The sequence below is a fragment of the Seriola aureovittata genome, chromosome 21, assembly GCF_021018895.1.
Source record: "Seriola aureovittata isolate HTS-2021-v1 ecotype China chromosome 21, ASM2101889v1, whole genome shotgun sequence".
NCBI lineage: Eukaryota > Metazoa > Chordata > Actinopteri > Carangiformes > Carangidae > Seriola > Seriola aureovittata.
The window spans coordinates 7128456-7147982 of NC_079384.1; the positions used below are offsets into that span (position 1 = coordinate 7128456).

General features: G+C 40.1%; 3 protein-coding genes across 4 annotated transcripts; 1 reads left to right on the forward strand and 2 right to left on the reverse strand.

Moving 5' to 3' along the window:
- Nucleotides 1-131: 131 nt before the first annotated feature.
- Nucleotides 132-12694, reverse strand: rnf40 (ring finger protein 40). Of its 2 annotated transcripts, none has more exons than XM_056365967.1 (20): nucleotides 12617-12694; nucleotides 12001-12149; nucleotides 11676-11843; nucleotides 10958-11279; nucleotides 10008-10208; nucleotides 9650-9771; nucleotides 9328-9474; nucleotides 8934-9008; nucleotides 8636-8755; nucleotides 8255-8434; nucleotides 7970-8105; nucleotides 7399-7520; nucleotides 6954-7213; nucleotides 6495-6612; nucleotides 6200-6349; nucleotides 3405-3614; nucleotides 3200-3325; nucleotides 2242-2382; nucleotides 2006-2107; nucleotides 132-1594 (listed from the first exon to the last, which is right to left on the reverse strand). In XM_056365967.1, the coding sequence occupies exons 2-20, from the start codon at nucleotides 12136-12138 to the stop codon at nucleotides 1418-1420; spliced, it is 3015 nt and encodes a 1004-aa protein (XP_056221942.1). In that variant the 5' UTR covers nucleotides 12139-12149; nucleotides 12617-12694; the 3' UTR covers nucleotides 132-1417. The 2 variants fall into 2 exon arrangements, with proteins under 2 accessions (XP_056221942.1, XP_056221941.1); XM_056365966.1 differs by having other exon boundaries at nucleotides 3405-3617; nucleotides 12617-12693.
- Nucleotides 12695-12903: 209 nt separating this feature from the next.
- On the forward strand, nucleotides 12904-16772 carry phkg2 (phosphorylase kinase, gamma 2 (testis)). The gene is made up of 10 exons (XM_056365968.1): nucleotides 12904-13119; nucleotides 13403-13505; nucleotides 13602-13777; nucleotides 13880-13934; nucleotides 14055-14120; nucleotides 14628-14791; nucleotides 14874-14964; nucleotides 15088-15241; nucleotides 15453-15578; nucleotides 15720-16772. Exons 2-10 carry the CDS (start codon nucleotides 13411-13413, stop codon nucleotides 15963-15965), a joined length of 1173 nt encoding a protein of 390 aa, XP_056221943.1. The 5' UTR covers nucleotides 12904-13119; nucleotides 13403-13410; the 3' UTR covers nucleotides 15966-16772.
- On the reverse strand, nucleotides 16369-19034 carry cfap119 (cilia and flagella associated protein 119). Its single transcript, XM_056365969.1, has 9 exons — nucleotides 18831-19034; nucleotides 18699-18733; nucleotides 18516-18581; nucleotides 18220-18383; nucleotides 17932-18002; nucleotides 17707-17823; nucleotides 17539-17602; nucleotides 17112-17192; nucleotides 16369-17004 (listed from the first exon to the last, which is right to left on the reverse strand). Exons 1-9 carry the CDS (start codon nucleotides 18846-18848, stop codon nucleotides 16850-16852), a joined length of 771 nt encoding a protein of 256 aa, XP_056221944.1. The 5' UTR covers nucleotides 18849-19034; the 3' UTR covers nucleotides 16369-16849.
- Nucleotides 19035-19527: the final 493 nt, after the last annotated feature.

The window sequence follows — 19527 nt, forward strand, 5'->3', positions numbered from 1 at the left end:
TAACAAAGCCACTGGACGCCTGCCTGGAGTGCTATCAGGTTGGCCCCTGTCACAGCATTGTCTCATATATTAATGAGGACCATCAGTCACTACAACATCTGTGGCATAGAAAATGATCACTTAACACGAAGTGAAAACGACTAATTTATTTAAGACAGGTTATGCACATTCATATGAGTAAACAACCACTGTCTATGTATTATTAACAATAAAATTATTCTTACTTTTGCCAACATTATATCCAATTCCTGCAGGGACTCTTAGTTAACTGTTCCCAAATGCCTGATAAACTTTTTTTTTCACATATTCACTCTTTCTTTCAGCAGCCTGGAACTTTTTATGTGTGCGCTACATGGTGTGAATTGCCTTTTCCCACAAGAGCTAACGTCAAACAGACGCTAACCAACCTCCCAGTAAATAGTTCACATCATCAGAACAGAGGAAAGGGGTTTTCATTGGCTCAATTAGGTTAGAAGCATGTTGTTAAACAGATGTTTTTGTACTCGACTGTCACGGCTAACCTTCAGGAAAGCGGTCTAAGAGGACCTGGAGCAGCGCAGCTCACTAAGGACACCCATATGAGCTGACTTTCCACTGGAGTGATTTCATCAGTAATGAGGCACTATAAGCTGCAGATGTTGTGTCAAACTCTCCAATAGGAACCATGGCAACAAGATGAACACACACAGAGGACCTTGCCCAAGGTGATCCAAACACTCCTGTATGTGCTGACTGGGTGCCAAACTAGCTGGTGTCTCTAAGGCAATGTTAATACTATAGCCTAACAAAAGAAGTTAGACAAATCTGGCTGTTGTACTTTATATAATAGAAACATATTTAGTTTTACACATGCAATCCTCAAGTCTGAAAAGGATGGTTTGTTTTCATTTTGAAGTTTAAATTTCAGCTTCACTGATTTTACAGGATTTCCAAAACCAGCAGGACAAAACAAGTCAAAGAAAGACTTCAGGAAGATCCACCGTGTACCACTGCAGCTCCAAGTTCTTCTATACATTAAAAAAACGCTAAAGAAATATTTAAAAGTGGGCCCAGTTTTTTTTTTAAAAGAGAGAGAATATTTAACTTGGCAACAATGGCAAAGACAAGAAAACAGTGCAGAGCAGCTTAACGTGTAAGAATATCACGGTGTACACATACAATGTTTATTAGCTACAGTACAACTGTCTCAGTCATATGTGTCACTGTTTGGTCACCAAATTAATCACCGACTGGCAATGACGTTGAAAAACAAGTCTTTCCAAAGAGAAATTAAAACGGGGAAACACACTCATCTGACATCCCCACAATGTCTCCCTCTTTGAATAAATCTTCAGTTCCTTTGTCATTTTCTCAATTTTTTTCTCTCCTTTGGTTCTGTCTACTGTTTTCTCTTTTCACTCCTCCGTCTCTATGTGAATTAGGTGATGTAGATGCGGTGAAAGTCATTGGCTCCGAAGGCACAGTTGCACTTTGGGCACTTCCTCTGTCGTGTGTCGTAACGCATCTTCAGACATTCGTAGCAGAATACATGGAAACACTTGGTGAGCACCGTCTCCTTGTCTCGTGTGTTGCAGCAGGGGCAGCGCAGCTTGGCCTGGTGACAGATAAACACATCGTTTAAGGGCCAAATACCGACCTGCCAGCACTGTTATTACCTCCGCACATTGTATGGTAATACAGCTAATACCTGAGGGTGTAACAAGTCAGAGTCTTGATATCCCCAAAGCACAAAGGGATTTTAATATTTGAGGAGGTTTGAGCTCACTTTCTGGCCCATACTCATGAATGAAAAACAGCCACTGTCAGCTAATCAAGCAAATTATAAAGTTGTAGTATTTGCATTACGACACATTACTTTTTCATTAGACTGCTGTATTTCTGTATAACAGTTCACTCAAGATTGTGCCAGGAAGCTGTTGGTGTTTTTGTAACTCCTTTGTCACTAGCAGAGGTTAATTAAAGTCATAAATTTCTCTGCACATAAACAATGTTCTCTCTCCCTCACCTTGTACTGATTGATCTCCTCCTGCAGGATCTCATCAGCGTCAGAGTAAACCTCCACCTTCTTCTGTTTCTCCAGCTTCCGCCTCAGCCTGGACAGATCCTCCTAGAGGGCATGAAGGGAGAAGAGTCATTAGAGCTGCAGCCTCTGGTGATCCTCCCACAAGAACTTCAGGAAGTAACCCGTGTGAGTTTGGACAGAGTTTGGAGTGATATCCCCATTCCTGAAATACAACATACCTGTGCTCGTTTCAGGTTGCTGCTCTCCCTCTCTCGGGCGGTGCGGTTCTCCGCCACAGAGACCTGGATCTCTTTAAGCTTGGCCTGTGTGTGCTCCAGCTGCACCTTCAGGTCCTCTGCCAGCTGGGCAGCCTCCACCGCCTGCAGCAGGGAAGGAACTGGACACACTCAATAAAAAAACCTAATGATGAGATTCCTGAGCTGTAATGTGCTGGTGGTACAGTAAACTTGACATTCTGAGTCTAATGTTTGTGCTTCAGCTTTAGAGATTCAATTGTATACTAACTTAAACAAAAGCGCTACTCCTTTTGCATTTTTAAAATCATATTTACTTCAGATTGTGTATATTTTCCATCTCAGACGACCATTTTCCACAGCATATGATATGTCTGTTCCACACAGCCCCTGGTTTCAGTTAAAGCAAACGGCCGCTGGTGTGTGTTTTCTGTTATGTTTTAATTTTATTGTTATGGTTGTTCTTACTTATGAAAAGAAGATTAAATGTGAAAAGAAAAGAATTCAAGCAATATATTCACATAAGAGAGAGGATGATGTCATTAACTTTTCCCCAATAGCACTCCTCTGCACATTCGCAGTCTTATCCAGTACCTGGGCAATTACCTGAAATATGTCAGACATGTAGGCACTTGAATACTTGCAGAACTTGAAAGTGTGGGAACTGGGACAGGTGTTGGGTTTTATTTGCTAAAAATGTAGGCCATTAATGCAATGTATTGTGGCAACAAATCCACAACTCTTTCATAAGCACCTAAGCACACCAAAGTGATGATAAGTACAAATGTGACTTTGGGCCCATGGTATTATCCAGATCCTCTTTTAATGCTACTCAGTGTTTATATTTAGGACCACAGACATCTGGCAGCAATCAAATCATACCGTGATTAGCAGATCTAAAGTGTAAGACTGACAGTATGATTGATGGCATCTCTCTTCTCACCTTCCTCTTGTTGAGTTCTAGTGCTTGTGTCCGGACAGCCAGCTCTTTTTCCAGAGCAGCCAATGTGCTCTGGAGGACACCCTCTTTTTCTTCTAGCTTCTGCACAACCAGCAGCTGGGCATCCACCTGAGAAAGGCAGCAGCCAGTTAATATTTCAGTTCTCTGACACAATGAAAAATTTCCAGGTTAAAAAGTTACACTTCACCTGGGTTTTGAATGTGAGGACTTGGTCTGCCAGCTCCTCCTTCTCCTCTTTCAGCAGCTTGTAGATCTGGTTCGATTTGATTCGCTCACTCATCAGCTTGAAATTGGCATCATCCTTCTCCCGTAACTGCTGCAACAGCCGGCTGTTCTGCTCCTGCATGTCCTCGAAAGCCTGGCCTGTTACATCCATCTCACTCAGCAGGGCTTCCTCCTCCTCAAGAGATGCATAGGTGTCAGTGATCAAACACAGTGGTATTTGTTGTTGCTTCTAGACTCCAGTTTAAAAACAGAGGGGACCTGATTTCATCACCATTTGTCGAGGTTCATATAAAGTACTGTATGTGCTGGGGGTATGCATATTCCCCCAATAAAACTATGCATCTTTATAGCTAATCTTCTGTAGTTACAACTGAAAATAACTAAAACCAATCCAATCTACTTCCAAATAAACAATAAAAAATAACAACCACATAAACAAAAAAATATGAGTTTTTGGCTCACAAATGTACCATTATATTTCTCAAAAACAAAAAATCACATGCATCTTATTAGTCTCAATCCAAAATACTGTTCAATCTATGTTGTATCTTTTGGTATGAAGAATCACAGATGTGCGCTGTAATCATATAACCTGACGTAATTAATGGCATTACACCCACACGGGCCTGTTGATGATTATGCATCTCGAGATGCAATCACACCTGGTTTGTCTTCTGTGCCATAAACACAGCTACAAATTTTTATTTTGCTTCATTTTGATTCACGTTGCCCACTTACAAGCCAACTAGGACCTATAAACAAAAGTCACATGAACTCTCAAGTAGCTTGTTTATTGGCTAGTTTTGGCAATCAGTCTTCCTGCAAAGTTAAATTCAGGCAGCCAGGAACTGAGGGGGACAAATCAACCACATCTAAGTCCAAAAGAGTCGAGTTGCTGTACTTTAACTCTGCAGCTGATAAGAAGGAAAAGTAAAGAGCTGAATAAATCATTATCAGTCCAGACTGTGTTCTGCCTTCTGCTAATCATGTTCTGCTAGACCTCCCAAGCATGCGGAGCTGCAGGCTATCAGATCTCAACATCTGTCTCCTTTCTGCTCGTATAAATGGTGTGGAACAACAGTTAAACAACTTAAAAATTGGAACACTTTTACATTTTCGTGTAATTTTGCTATATTTGATTTAATTACATTTTCAGTGCTAATGAACATTTTTAGGTGGGGGTCTTCGTAGTTATTTTGTTTGCAGAAGAGTTCTCACAAACACACACACACACACACACACACACACACACACACACACACACACACACACACACACACGGTAAATGCTCAAGCCTGCTTGGGTGACACATATGAAGATAATGTATTTCATATTAAATAATAACCCTCAAACCCTGGTTATTTTGTTGCGCCAAGGTCAACATCTGAATGAATATTATTGTGACAAGAGCATTACATTATCTAATGTGGGTGTGTTCACAATCTACGCAACTCAAGCTTTAGAATTAGTATGACATTACTTAACCAACATTTGATCTGGCTCAGATAATGGTTTTATTTTTTTCCATCTCGTGTTGTCTGCTCTCTTATTCCCTGAGTTTTCTGACTTACTGATGAAATTCCAATTCTCAAGAGCTCAGATCTGACAGTGTTTTACAAAGTTAAGAGTTTATCTGGGTGGCTCACCCAAAAAGGATTGTTTTCATTTTTGTGTCAATTTATCTCCAGTTTAAATGTCAACATGATCAATGCATAGCATAGGACATCCCTCAGCAGCATAAATTCATCTGTACCAGATACAATATTATAGACATTTTTATAGTGACCGAAAAAAAAAAAAAAAAAAAGTCGAGTGTTATACAGATGTTTTTAAATATCTTAGCCCATTTACTACAAAGCCTGTTATAATTTCAAAAAATATAACATCACTAAACAGATAACTACATAACTATGTTGATGAAAAATGAAACTTTGAAGCAGACGGACAATGCTTCTGAAGATTAGTTTGTTAGACTGTTTTATAGTCTATACAATACTATCTTTTACGATGAGGCCACTATCCTTTGATAATTATAAATTATACTATTACTATAAATCATTTTAAATAAGCAAATATATTTTTAACATTTGTCTGCTGCCATGATGACATCTTTTAGTGTCATTAGATGTTTTATGTATAGTAAAAAAAAGTTTAAAAAAAAAAAGCTTCAAACCAAAAGAATTTTGACAATGTCTTACCAAGAGCAACTTCAACCTCCAACAATCATCAACATTATAAAACTTTACCATGAAGTTAACCAGCCAATCACACTTAAATTTGAGGCCATGGCATCAGATTTCAGTTCCTCTTTAGTGGTCTAAGATTAGGAGAGACTTTTTCTTAAGCAAATGTGACACTCATTGCACTACTTTCATTCTTAACACAGCTGGCTTATTTATATTTATATCTGGTGCATTCCCAAGGCTTTATAGCTGAATTTTCCCATGCAGGGCTGATTGTTAATGTCTCACTTCTCACTGGCATGAAAAATTAATCCTTTTAGAAAGTGGAACAGGTTTAAATTTGATCAACCTGTTGTACCTGTCAATTTCTTGCAATGACCAACTGTAAAAATTATACATGTATTACATGTATGTATAGGCTACATTGAAAACCTTAGGCAAAAGTTCACATACCACTGCCTTTCCCCATACATCCTGTCTCTCTACACTGACTGTTAAGTAAATGCATAATGACCAGAAAGTGATGCAAATACTGAGCCTGTTATATGTTTGAGAGAACAAAACACACAGATACCTGTTTTGTGGCAGCAAGTTTCTTCTGCAGATGCTCAATGGTCTCTTCTGCAACTCTGATCTTCCTGAGGGCATCTTCATCAGCCAGCTTCTTGCTTTCCTTCCTCTCCCTCTCCTCCAGCTCTCGAACCCTCATCCTCAACTCATCCACCTGGACAGTTCAAGGTAGGGATGGGTATTATAAGTAACTTACACTAATGTATTTTGTAATTAGCAGCTAACCAAGAGCGTTATCATACACACAAAAAAGAAATGTGCAAAAGACTGACAGAGAGTCGAGACATCAAAGAACAAACCTCAGCTTTAGATTTGCGCTCAGCTGCCATGAGCTGCACTTTGTCCCTTTGCTCCTTTGGAGCCGACTTGTACATGTCCAACAATAGCTTCATCTCTTTCTGGGACTCCTGGGCTTTCCTTATGAGTAACAGAAGACAGAGAGATAACATTATGATAAGTAATGACATCAATGTGATTAGTTGAGTGCTTCTAAGCCCACAATCACACATTTTCTAACTACACAAAACACAGCAGTAGTATGAGACTTTTTTGAAGTCTTTATTGATGCCAGGCTTCTGTGAGCAGCTTGTAATCTATCACTGCACTGCACAAGTGCCTACATTAGTTTTAACAATGAAGATTTTGGCCTCCAATATTAAATATGAAATCATGCAAGGACCAATATTTTATAACAAAAGTGAATAAGAACAAGAACAGATTTTACTATAAATGTGGAATTAAATAGAAGGGGGATGTACTTGAGTTCTACTCTGAGCATCTTCAGTGTGTCCGAGTCCTTCCTCTTCAGCTCATCACTGCGCTGTCTCTCTCTCTCACGCTCCCTCTCTCGTTCTCGCTCAGCCTCCCTCTCCCTCTCCCTGGCCCGTTGTCTCTCCAGTTCCTTCCTCCTCTCCTCTTCCTCCTCCTGGTCCTCATCCTCCTCTTTCTTTACGTCAATGCTATCACTCGTCGTCTCCTCAAGAATTAGAACTCCTGTGTCGCCACTCTGACAACGAAACTGTCAATAAAGCAAAAGATTTATCAAACATTTTTTTAAAAATATTATTTCCTTGAAATTGATAAAAAAATTTACACTGGTTAGAAGAAAATATATCTGCAATAATGTTTCGATTTTACTTAAAACATCCTTCTGAATCTCAATAAAAACACTGTAACCGCTGGACCATGAATCACGTCATCTACCTTATTGATCTCCATCTGTGTTTCCCGCAACTTCCTCTTATAACGCTGAACATCACCTTTCAACTGCAAGTTGTGGTTCTGAAGACTGCTGATTAAGTGTCGCATCTCTCTGTTGATTGGTCCTGAGAGAATAGGCACCAAGCATCAAAGTCAGACACATACACAGAACAGTCAACATGTGGTTTCATTATGAGTAATTCAACATTATCCTGAGCTGTAAATGATGAGTTCAACTGCATGATGCAAATGAATTAGATCATTGGTACAAATTATACAGTATAACATTATCCTGAGCAGTAAATGAGGAGTTCACCTGCATGATGCACATGGATGACATCATTGGTACAAATTATATAGTATGCATTGTTCCTTCTGTGCAAACAGATGATTAAAACGTTTGATAAAAAAGTTTGCAATGATCTAATAACTGATTCTTGAAGTGCATCATATGTATTACAAATACATTGTTGTATCACTGGCAGGTGTATGTCTATGCACTACACTGTGGCATTATTTCCCTTCCCTCTTCAGAGACGTCTTGATTGATGTGAGGGTGTTTTTGAAAAGGTACCTGCTTGCTCGTTGGCTGCCAAATTCTGCTCAAACTCGATGCGCAGCATCTCATACTCTTTGCGCACCTGGGCCAAGGTGTCTTCCAGCTGAATGACATCAGTCCGCAGCTTCTTCTGAAGGGACAGCTCATCACTCTGAACAGTTGAAAACACCAAACGCTGATCATGTCGTGGCAATAATACACACATACGGGGAGAAAAAAAATGTTTTCTCTAATGTATAAAGCTTTTTTTTTGTTTGTTTTAATCTCCATGGGAACAACTTTACACAATTAAAGAGTTACCTCCATGTGCTCAATTTGTCGGAGGTGGGCGTTCTTTGCAGTGAGTAGGAGTGCCCGTGCCTCATCCAGCTGGGTTTTGACCCCGAGAGACTCGTTGTACAGCAGGGAGAACTGCGACTGCAGACATTTGTACTCTAGAGTCTCCTTCACAACCTCTTCTGGAATATTGCGCAAGTCCATCTAAAAAAATCAGGATGTAGATTGAGATGATGGCAAAGGTTGAACAATGGAAATCTGTTACCACATTACATTGACCCACACTATGACATTCATAGATGAAACAAAAATACTTGTCTCAGGCAAATGAAATGGGGTTCTTGACCTCCCGATGTAGTTGTTTATAGATGTTTCTGTCCTACCATCAAAATACTTTATCTTTACCTTGAGCTTCTCGCTCTCCCTCACAGCCTCCTGGAGCTCCACCTGCAGTTTCTCCAACTCTGCCATGCGGCTATTTGCTAACTCCTGGTTGTGCTCCAACTCTGCATTGAGACTTTCAAACTGAGAGGAAAACAAAGACAATGTGTTATAGGAGAAATAGGCATGGTATAAAAATACTGTTTTGCCAGCACAGCACTACTCTAGTCAATTAAAACTTGCATCTGAGCAGTTACATGCAAAAAACAGGTATATGTTCCACAAAATTAATTGGAATAGGGTGCTTTTTAGGAATGCTCACCTTCTGAATATTCAGTGTAATCTGTCCTCCAGGTAGCCCACCTGAGCTGCCGGTGCTGCTGTATCCAGACTTAAGCTGGAGACATGGATATGGGAAAATGAAAAAACAGTACAGAAAAACAACACAAGGGCACACAACACATTTGCATCCTATGTAGGTGTAGGCGTGCTGTGATTCTATGACATCATTCAGGCTGTGCTTATTTACTTAGCTAACAGTACACATCAATGCATGCATCGACAGCAGGATTCGCATCAATAAGAGCAGCTGGCTTGACACGCTTTGATGCTTAGGACCTTAACACTGTCAGCTTGTGTTAAGAGAGAAACAGCAGCATGAGCTGCATGAACAGATAACAAAGCTCACAAACACAGACAACATCATACAAACGCACCTGCTCCATAGCCTCTGCCAAATGTTTGTTGAGCTTTTGTTCCCTATTGCGAAGTTTCTCGATGTCCCACTGCAGGTCCTCTACTGTCGTCTCCATCTCAGACACCTTGGTCTCAGAACTGGTCACCTTGTCCACCAACTCATTGTACTGCAAGACAGCAAGAAATAACAATAGCATCAGTGACAAGTACACATCAAAATCAATGGCTACATACATGTACAATCTCCCTCATTCACATTCCCTATCCATTTGTCTGACACACACATGCACACATATTCACCATACGATCTGACACCCACAAACAATGCCAAGGACACTGTACCTCCATAGACATCTTGTGGTGTCGGCCCTGCAGGAGAGTGGCCAGGTCCCGCAGTCGACTGTTCTCCTCCAACAGAGTGTGGCTTACACTGATGACATCAGACTGGCTATCATCATCACATGCTGTTAAAGAGGATCCAGTTAAAAGTGTCCAATTAAAGTCGAGCTGATGGGTGTCAAAAAAACCCTTCTCACATTTACATACACCAAGAAATCGATAATTACATTTTAAACTTAATTAGTAGCAAGTAATTAGTTACTTCTAATGCAGGATGTAAAATGTTTCTTATTCCTATGTATGTGTGCCAATGGCTAATCATATAAAGATGTATCAGTAACAAGCATGTCTCCACAGTTACCTGCAGTCTGAACCTGCTTGCACATGTTGTCGATGCGGGTGTGTAGCCTGTCAAAGACGCAGACCAAGCAGGCGATGGCCTCCTTGCTGAACTGCATGCGGTCCTGGAGGTGCAGGGCGAGTTCCTCCTCGTTGCTGTGCTCCAATGTGGCCAAGAAACCCTTGGCATTCTCACTTAATGGAGGAGGGGGCGGTGACGCATCTGAACATATGTTCAAGGTTTTTTAGAATCAGTACAGCAGGTAATAATAAGGTCAAATCATTAAACCTCAGTCTTTATCCAGAAAAACTGAAACTGTATGTGCCCTCATAAAACCTGAATATTGGAGAGCTAAAGCCGTTGCCTTCTTTAAAGATACGCACGGAAAATAAAGACTCATACATCAGGATGCTTTTTGTGGATTATAGCTCTGCCTTCCACACAATCACTTTGTGGATGACACCACAGCTGTCGGCCGGATCAGCATCAGTAACAACAACGAGGCAGCCTAAAGGGAGGAGGTCCAGCATCTTGTGTCTTTGTGCTCCACTAACAACCTCACCATCGAGACCAAGACAACGAAAGAGCTCATTATTGACTTCAGGAAGTCCACTATCAACACCCCCAATCCAATGTACCAACACTGCTGTGCCCTGGGGATCTGAAATCTCAGGGTTATTATCCATCTTGAGCTAATTTAAGTAGCCTAACTTTTACCATAGCCGTGATCACTTGATCATAACTAGACCAAAATAGTCACAGTACATGTGCAGCTGGCAGACAACTTGGGTGGGGGGAGGATTGTATTGCAGTTTCAGTCTTATTTCAGAATTGTTATACTCCTATTCATATGATATTAGTATAAAATAAAGGCAGATTACAGATTATATAGTAAAATTATAACAGTTAATAAAAACATCAGGGATGGAGACTTTCCTTGGTTCAGTTTAATCAGGAAAAAGTTTGCTTACCTGTTGTTGAGTCCTGTGGTGGCTCTGTCGGTGTTATCAGCTCTTCTGACCCAGCAGGAGGAGGGGGCTGCTGCTGCTCCTCCTGATGCTCCTCCTGATGCTCCTCCTGCTGCTGCTCTGCCTGCTCACCTTCATTCTGGGCCTCTGGAAGAGGAGGTGGAGGAACAGCAGAGGTTGGTGAAGCCAGATTGACACCATCTTCCTCCATTGGTGTGGGATCAGGTAGAGGGGCTGCCCCTACCCCTACTGGTGGGGTAGGGGTAGATTTCACTGGAGTTTCTGGCTCAATACGTTTGCGTAGAATGTGCACGTTCTCTTCCAGCTGCAAATTAAAAACACAAGGATTGAAAGGCATGTTAGTCTTGTGAAAAAAGCATTACCATGGGTTTATCTAAAAATTCAGTCTTGCATTTGAAAGATCTTTTGATTACAATTTCAGTGGTACTTCCAGACTGACTTTGCATAGTGAAAAACCCTGCTGAGTGGTATCGTATTTTGCAAACAATATAAAATGCACACTACTGTCCATAGTTGGATTATGGAACCATTTACATGTGTTGTGCGAATCAGACTAATCTAACCAACTGGTTTACTCCGACTACACAGAGTGATTTACACCCAATCCTATGTTTACATGGACATTTCTGAAAACAGGATTCAGCAAAAAAGAAGGGGATTAATATCGCTCCAACAATGTAATCAAAAGTGCTGAAAGCACCTGCGACCAGTAGCGGTTGACAATCAGCAGGGTGGTGTCATCAGTGGCTTGTCTCTTCTCCAGCTTCTCAATTTTCTCTCGTAGCTCATCCTCCATTGCCTGTCTCTGCTCCAAGCGCTCACATAGCTTCTTATTCTTGAACTGAAGCACCTTCATGTCCATTTCCTCCTGCACAGAACAAATACAGACACAGAGGTAGGGAATATCAGAGATTCTGAATGTGGTAAAAAAAAAAGTTTAAATGAGCTACATTTATGTCATCTTGGTGGAAGTAGTAGTAAATGGATAGAAAATTATTACTTGAAGTAATAACCAAATGACTGACCGTAGAAGAGACTCCAGCTATGCGAATGGGCTCTATGAGGGTTGTGGTGGTCTTCTCCTCTTTTTTGCTTTTCTTCTCAGGTGGGCCAGGGGGGCTGTCCCCTCCTGAGGGACGCTTTCCTCCCCCAGCACCTGACATCTTTCCTTCCCCTGCAAGAGATCAAAAACAACATTAAATCATTACTTTAAGTAACTTCAGATTATGTTGGAGAACTCATTCATTGAGTGACAGCTATCAACGGCATTACTCTTATTCACAAGCGCAGGACCACCGATTTTAGCCAGCTCAAAATACTTCTCTTCTGATGTTTATATGAAAACGGTTGTTCCTGTACGGTTATTCTCACTGTTGCTGCATAAGCCACTGACTAAAAAGCTACCAACCATTTTGAATTTGGCATTTTTGCATCGATTAACGGACATTAGCGTATCTTGCTAATGCTAGCTAAGCTAATGCTAACGGTTAATTCTACGAGACCAGGTCGAGCATATTTAATGGCTGGTGGTCGGTATTTTTATTCACCGAGCATCATTGCACACGTAAGACATTGTGTAAAGAAACTCTACCCGCACAAACACTTATAAGCCGTTTTCTGACTAATATTATCGTTACAAACCTTCACAAGAAGCGATTGAAAATGTATCTCAGGGCAAACAGGGAAGCTACAGGAAATGACGACGATGTACTTCCGCAGAGTATTTTTTCATCAAAAATAATAAAGCAAACATGAGATTAACTACATTACTTTGGTATCTTACCTTACAATGTACTAACGTAAAGATACTTGGAAAAGAGCCCTGAAAATATTTTTATTTAAAATAAATAAATAAATACATAAATAAATACATAAATAAATAAAACATCATGCAAACTTCACTCCGGCCTCAAGGGGGCAGTACTGCCGCACTCTGTAGTAACAGAACGTTTCGACGAATGCGGCCAGAATGTAAACAGTGACCTAGCTAATAGATGCTAACATCATCGGTAGCTATCTTTGGTACTGTCACCGCTGAATCGCACACAGTCATGGCTTCACGATAGTTTGATTGAACGAAGACGGCGGTATTATACTGATTCCTTGTTCGCCGTCTCCCTTCTTGTCGCTTCATTGCATACATGGTGAGTAGCTTCCTCTTCGGTCAGTGAACCTGCAGCAGCTGCAAGGCCAAGGCAGAGACACAGCTAGCTAACTGTCATGATGGATCAAGGGCACATTTGCTAATAATAGTAGAGGAGACAGATGTAGCAAATACCAAGAATGCTCAACTAACAAGTTTTAAGACGAAGACATAACTCAACACTTCCTTGAGACGAATTACTTAAGCAGTTCCTCTTACAAATCATGCAGCACTGTTACAACTTGAGACATGTGACTAAGAGTTTGTTGTTATAAATTCATAAGCTATCACGATGACCAAAGACATTGTTGTTGGAGATGAACTGCCGGACTGGGTGGGGGCTAAGGAGTTCTACCAGAAATATGACCCCAAAGAGGTAATTGGCAGGTGAGTCCAGCAAAGTAACAAGAAATGTACGTTTTCTCAGTTTTCTGTAGAGATGATAAAAAGTCAATGCTGTACTCTGTGTCCATGGTGTCTCAGGGGTGTGAGCAGTGTGGTACGCAGGTGTGTGCACAGACACACGGGCCAGGAGCTGGCAGTGAAAATTATTGAAATCACAGCGGAGAAGATGACAGTCCAGCAGCTGGAGGAGGTGAAAACCTCCACACTGAAGGAGATCCAAGTCCTCAACATGGTGAAGGGACACTCCTCCATCAGTATGTTGGAAGTCTTTTTTGGACCACAAGACACTTAGATTTCTGGTCTTGAATATTTGATAGGATTGAAACCATTTTTATGTTTCTTTTGATTTCCTTTAGTTACTCTCATTGATTCCTATGAATCCACAACCTTCATATTTTTGGTGTTTGACCTGTGAGTACAAAATCATATAGCAAAAGTATCATGGTCCTTTTGATTCCCCCACTGAAATATTATTGTTAACCTTCATGAAATCATTGTCAGATATTAGAACTCTCTTGTTTTCCTTTTCAGCATGAGGCGAGGAGAGCTTTTTGACTACCTCACAGAAAAGGTTACTCTGAGTGAGAAGGAAACCAGGTGAGCTCCAGCATCAACACACTCCATCAGCTAATTGAATTTGTCATCACTTTAACACAGTTTTGTGTTGTATTATAATGTTTCTGCAAGGTCATAATACCAGTCCACCAATTGTGTATTATTTCCTTTACTGGTGAATATTCCCAAAACAATAATTTTACAGTTTGATGAAAGTGTTTTTCCATCCCTTCAAACTATTGAAACATATTACATGTATGATTTGAAAGACTTAAAGAGCTAAGTTATGTTGTCAGAGATCAAACCATATGAGTTTATTCCAATAGCTACTTGCGTCTAACAGTTTCACTTGCCTGCTCTCATGTCAGAGATGAAAACAAGCAGTCCCCTTTCGCCTGTATTGCAATACACTAAGAAAAAACTGAAGATAACACAGTGTGTACCGTGAAAATGAACTGAAACCAGTGGGCACCATAAAAAGATTAAGTGACATGCTTTGTAACATGGTCAGTGGTAATGTAAAACTAAAAGTATTTTGTTGGTCTATAGGAGTATGATGCGAGCTCTGCTGGAAGCAGTGCAGTACCTCCACTCCCTCAACATCGTCCATCGGGATCTAAAACCTGAGAACATTCTCCTGGATGATCAGGGACACATCAAACTTTCTGATTTTGGTTTCTCAGTGCAGCTACAGCCTGGAGAGAAACTGAGAGGTACTGCAGTATGAGTGTAGTTTGGTGTCAAAACAGTTATGCAAATCATATAGCAGTCATATATTTGTTGTCTTTTAATTAGAGCTTTGTGGGACACCTGGTTATTTGGCCCCTGAAATACTGAAATGTTCCATGGATGAAATGCACCCAGGCTATGGTCAGGAGGTAGATCTGTAAGTCTTTCCTTTTCTCAATGATGCAATATTTAACTTATAAAGCAAAGCATGATCTTGGGTGTTGACCTCACTAATATTTCCAATTTTTTACTTACGTGTGTTGATGTGTCTGTTGTTAAGCTGGGCCTGTGGAGTGATCCTCTTCACGTTACTGGCCGGATCACCACCGTTCTGGCATCGCAAACAGATGCTGATGCTGAGGATGATCATGGAGGGGCGCTATCAGTTCAGTTCCCCCGAGTGGGACGACAGGTCTGACACTGTGAAAGATTTGGTAAGCTGATATTATGTTGACCAGAGAAGGTTGTTGGTCAGATAAAATCTCTTCAGCAGAAACAGAATTTTTAAGGTTACGCAATAACGTATCTGCAGAAGTCCTAATGTTCGCAGGCTGTTGGTATTTTCAGTCCTAAGAACACGTTATATTCCAAAATCTGTACCTCTAAAATGTTTATTTTGCCGATCTTTTTGCTTGTGATACTCAGATATCCAGACTGCTGGTGCTGGACCCAGCTGTCCGTCTCACTGCTGAGCAAGCCTTAGCGCATCCCTTCTTCAGACAGTACCAGAAGGAGGATGTGCGGCTCTTCAGCCCCAGAAAGACATTTAGAGTGAGTCACAGTATTGACCTGGCTTGTATTAAGCAGATGATTTAAAATGTTATCCCTTGAAAAAAAAGTGGCTGTTCAGCAGTACGGGAAAAAGCAAAAAAGCTTGACACTCTCATCTGTTTTCCCTTCTTGCCTCCTCAGGTGTTGATAGTCAGCGTGCTGGCGTGTATCAGGATGTACAGCCGTTACCGCAAAGTTCGCCCGTTGACCCGGGAGGTGCTGGCTAGAGATCCTTACTCCCTTCGTGGCGTCCGCAAACTCATCGATGGCTGCGCCTTCCGTATCTACGGTCACTGGGTGAAGAAAGGAGAGCAGCAGAACCGAGCCGCCCTCTTTCAGAACACAGCTAAGATCATGCTGCTGGGCCTGGAGGACTTTGAAACATAATATGTCAACCTCATTCCTAACCACCTTGATTTTTATTTAACCATTTGCATGTGCTGTAATGTCTGTTTTTGTCACATCGAGTTACTGTGTTTAATTTTAAGATGAGGAATTCAGGGACCGGGACGATTGTATGCCTTAATGTGCACCATGGCTCTGTAAGTTCAAGATAAGCATGCACAAATTAATACTCCTTATCTGCCTTTTGCTCTGAGTTTGTTTCCATCTGAAACCCGTCTTCGGGTCATCATATTTGCAGTAGAGGACACGTATAATCATTTGACCATCACATAAACTGTAGGTACATTATGTACATTTAGGATTTTATCTGTTGATCGTCGTACACAACTGAGGAGAGGATGCATTTCTAAACACTGAGGCTGAAGTGGACATTTAAGTACTGTGATTAATTATTTAGTAGATAATTATATAATATATTGTATTGAAACACAGATTTACAGATATTCCAGTGTTACAAATAACTACCAGGGGACATGTGTGAAACATTCTATTACAGTATCTGAAGTGTTTTTGGTAGAAAACTATTTACCTATGATGCATGCAGACATTCCTTAATAGGGAGGCCACTTACACTAACTGTGAAGACCATCTTTGACTGAATATCCTACCTTAACTAACCAACACCATTCCATACTCAGTTCATTCTTCAGTTTAAAAAGTGGCACTTTCCTGAAAGTGCCTGCCTGAGAAATGTACAGTAATTGTACAAATGCAGAAATACATTGTACTCTATATGAATAAAAAGGTTTCATTGACCATAGAATAAATGTTTTAGTTTGAATTATCTTATTTTGTGCTAGTGTTTAATGGAAATCATCATATTGGCTGTTTGAATGGAAAGGTAAAAGGAAACTTTGATTCAGTCATTATTTTCTGGCCTTGTGGTTGTGCTGTGGAGAGTCTAATGCCCTGTTGTGCTGATCTGCAATATCTTTCATTCGCTGATCTAGGTGTCCAGACACAAGCATCATCTGCTCTCTGACTTCTGTCTCTATCAGTGCCTTCAGTTCTGATGCGGGACCTAAAAGTGAGGATATGAAACAGTTACAAAACAGGCTCGGCTGTATTTGGCTATGAAAGTTATTTCTGCACTGTTACACTCAATCCTGCTATGATTTGTGATCCTACCGGCTGTGGTGTCCTCTTCTGTGATGGATGTTTCCTGTGTCTCAGGAGAACCATCTTTCTTTGGTACAACCTCTGCTACTTCTTCCATCACATTTTCAAAATGCAAAAAAGTACATAAAAGTATTAATAAATCTGATCAATGGACCTTTAACATGTGAGATATAATATAAATATAAGAATATTCTTTTCACTGAGTAAACATCTCATATTTTCATAATGAAATGAAAGGTTCAATGTCTTATTTAAATTTACTGTTGTCCCTTACTCTGCCTATTTACATTCACAGAACTTCCACCTTCAACCTTTTTTTTTTAATTTTTAAAATGCACTTACTATTTACAGGTAGAATAAAAAAGGTTTTAAAACCCTTTTAGACCTTTTCCATGCCACCATAGAACTTTTGTGCTACAAAAACTGTTATCACTACCTGAAGCAGAAGAATCCTCATGGTCTGGCATCCCAGAGTACGTCAAAGACAAATCAAGTTTCACCTGTTAAAATAGTGAAAAACACATGATTCTACTTTTAAAAGAAAAAAGCATAGCAGAACTTGCTTGAAACAATTTGTGTGGAATAACACATTTCCTACTTTTACCTGTGGAGTAAAGATGTATTTGTAGAGTTTGTAGTGTCTCATATAGCTGTTATGGATGTACTCAAAGATACAGTCCACCTCCTTAGAGCTGAAGAGGTCGACACTAAAGGGAGGTCGCTGTAGTTGGCAGACACAGAGACACCAGGATGAAAAGCAGAAACTTTACAACAATGGAAATATAAATTATATTGTAAGAGGGAATATGCTTCTAATTGTTTTATATACCCTGACTGAGTGACAGAGGATAAGCTCCTTGCAGTATATGAAACACTGTTCGATGTTGTCGAGTGGCGTTTCTGCAAGAAAGGAGTTTCAACACATCCCGCATGGTTATGGACTTGACAGAGAATATGAGTCTGTACTGTAAATATTCTCTGTCACATAAGTGTCAGCTGAAGAGGTAGCTCATACTTTTGTGATTTCACAACTGATTCATGTAGAAAGCAAATTCCATCTCTCCTACTACTACTAGGTACTACTACAAAGTAGTGATAACAATTTGATTTTACTTACCTATGTTAGCCTCATGGATGGACTTGATGATGGACAACAGAGCAGAAGTTTGTTCCTTTTTGAAGCTGCACTCTCTGCTAAAAAGCAAAGTCTGGACATACAACTCCAGCAGAACTCCTCTTTTTGGTTCAGGGAGGTCAACTCCAAGCACACTGCACAAAACACTGTCACAGAGGAGAAATGTGACAGAAAAATGAAGTCAGTGCTGTGTGTGTGTGTGTGTGTGTGTGTGTGTGTGTGTGTGTGTGTGTGTGTGTGTGTGTGTGTATTCGTGATAATAAACATAGGGCAGAAACCTCTCCAGATCAGGAATAGACTGCATATTGTCGATCTCCTCCATGTCATGGTAGCTTACATCCGTCCTGAAAAATACCCAGGGAATGGACTCAAGGTTAGACACTACATTTAGTCATGCAAGGTGCAAAAAAGCAACAATCAATCAAAATAAACACAATCTGGATTGTAGACAAAGCGCTCACCATAACATTACTTTAGCTTTGGGGGCCTGTGGTACCTGCAGAGCAAACCGATGCTTACATTATATACAATGCGTTACAAGTCAATAGTATACAATAGTTGCATCCAGCAAACGATGAATATGTAGAGTTTACCTTTATCTTCGTGTCCATTCTTTATTTCTTTCGCCGAATTGGTTCGACTCTGTCATAAAACAACATACACACAATACGCGTCTCCAAATATACTTTGTACTTAAAGGAAGATATCAGTAACACATTTTTACTATGTAAAAGTATTTTTATGCGAAACCTTGCATTGACCAAAACAGGCTTCGATGAAGTTGGACCATTTCCTGTTTTGACTACCTCGCTGTATCCTAGCAACATTATCCTTCTTTTCTTTTCTTTTTTCTGGTTAAGCATGTAGCGTGTATTACACCCTAATGAAATAAAGTACCCATATAAAATTCATTTAAAAAGAAGAAAATAAACAGGGAACCACAACATATGAAAAATAGTTTTAAAATATATGAAATAAAACATGTATAATGCATATGTAAAAATCCCTGCATATTTTATAGATATGTTATATAAATAAAAACCCTGATAAAAAGAAAAAGAAAAAAATAGTTTAAATGTCCAGTAGGCCTATTTATGATAACTCAGCATTACTTAGCCTATAAATTATTTTCTTTATTATAATTCTGTTGAAAGATCTCAAACACAGGGGAAACTGCTGAGACTATACACAAGATGCACAATTAACTAATCTTTAGGCAATATAATAAAATATAGTGCAAAAAATGTTTTTTTTTTAATTTAGCAGTTAAAATTGTCTGTTTAAATGAAC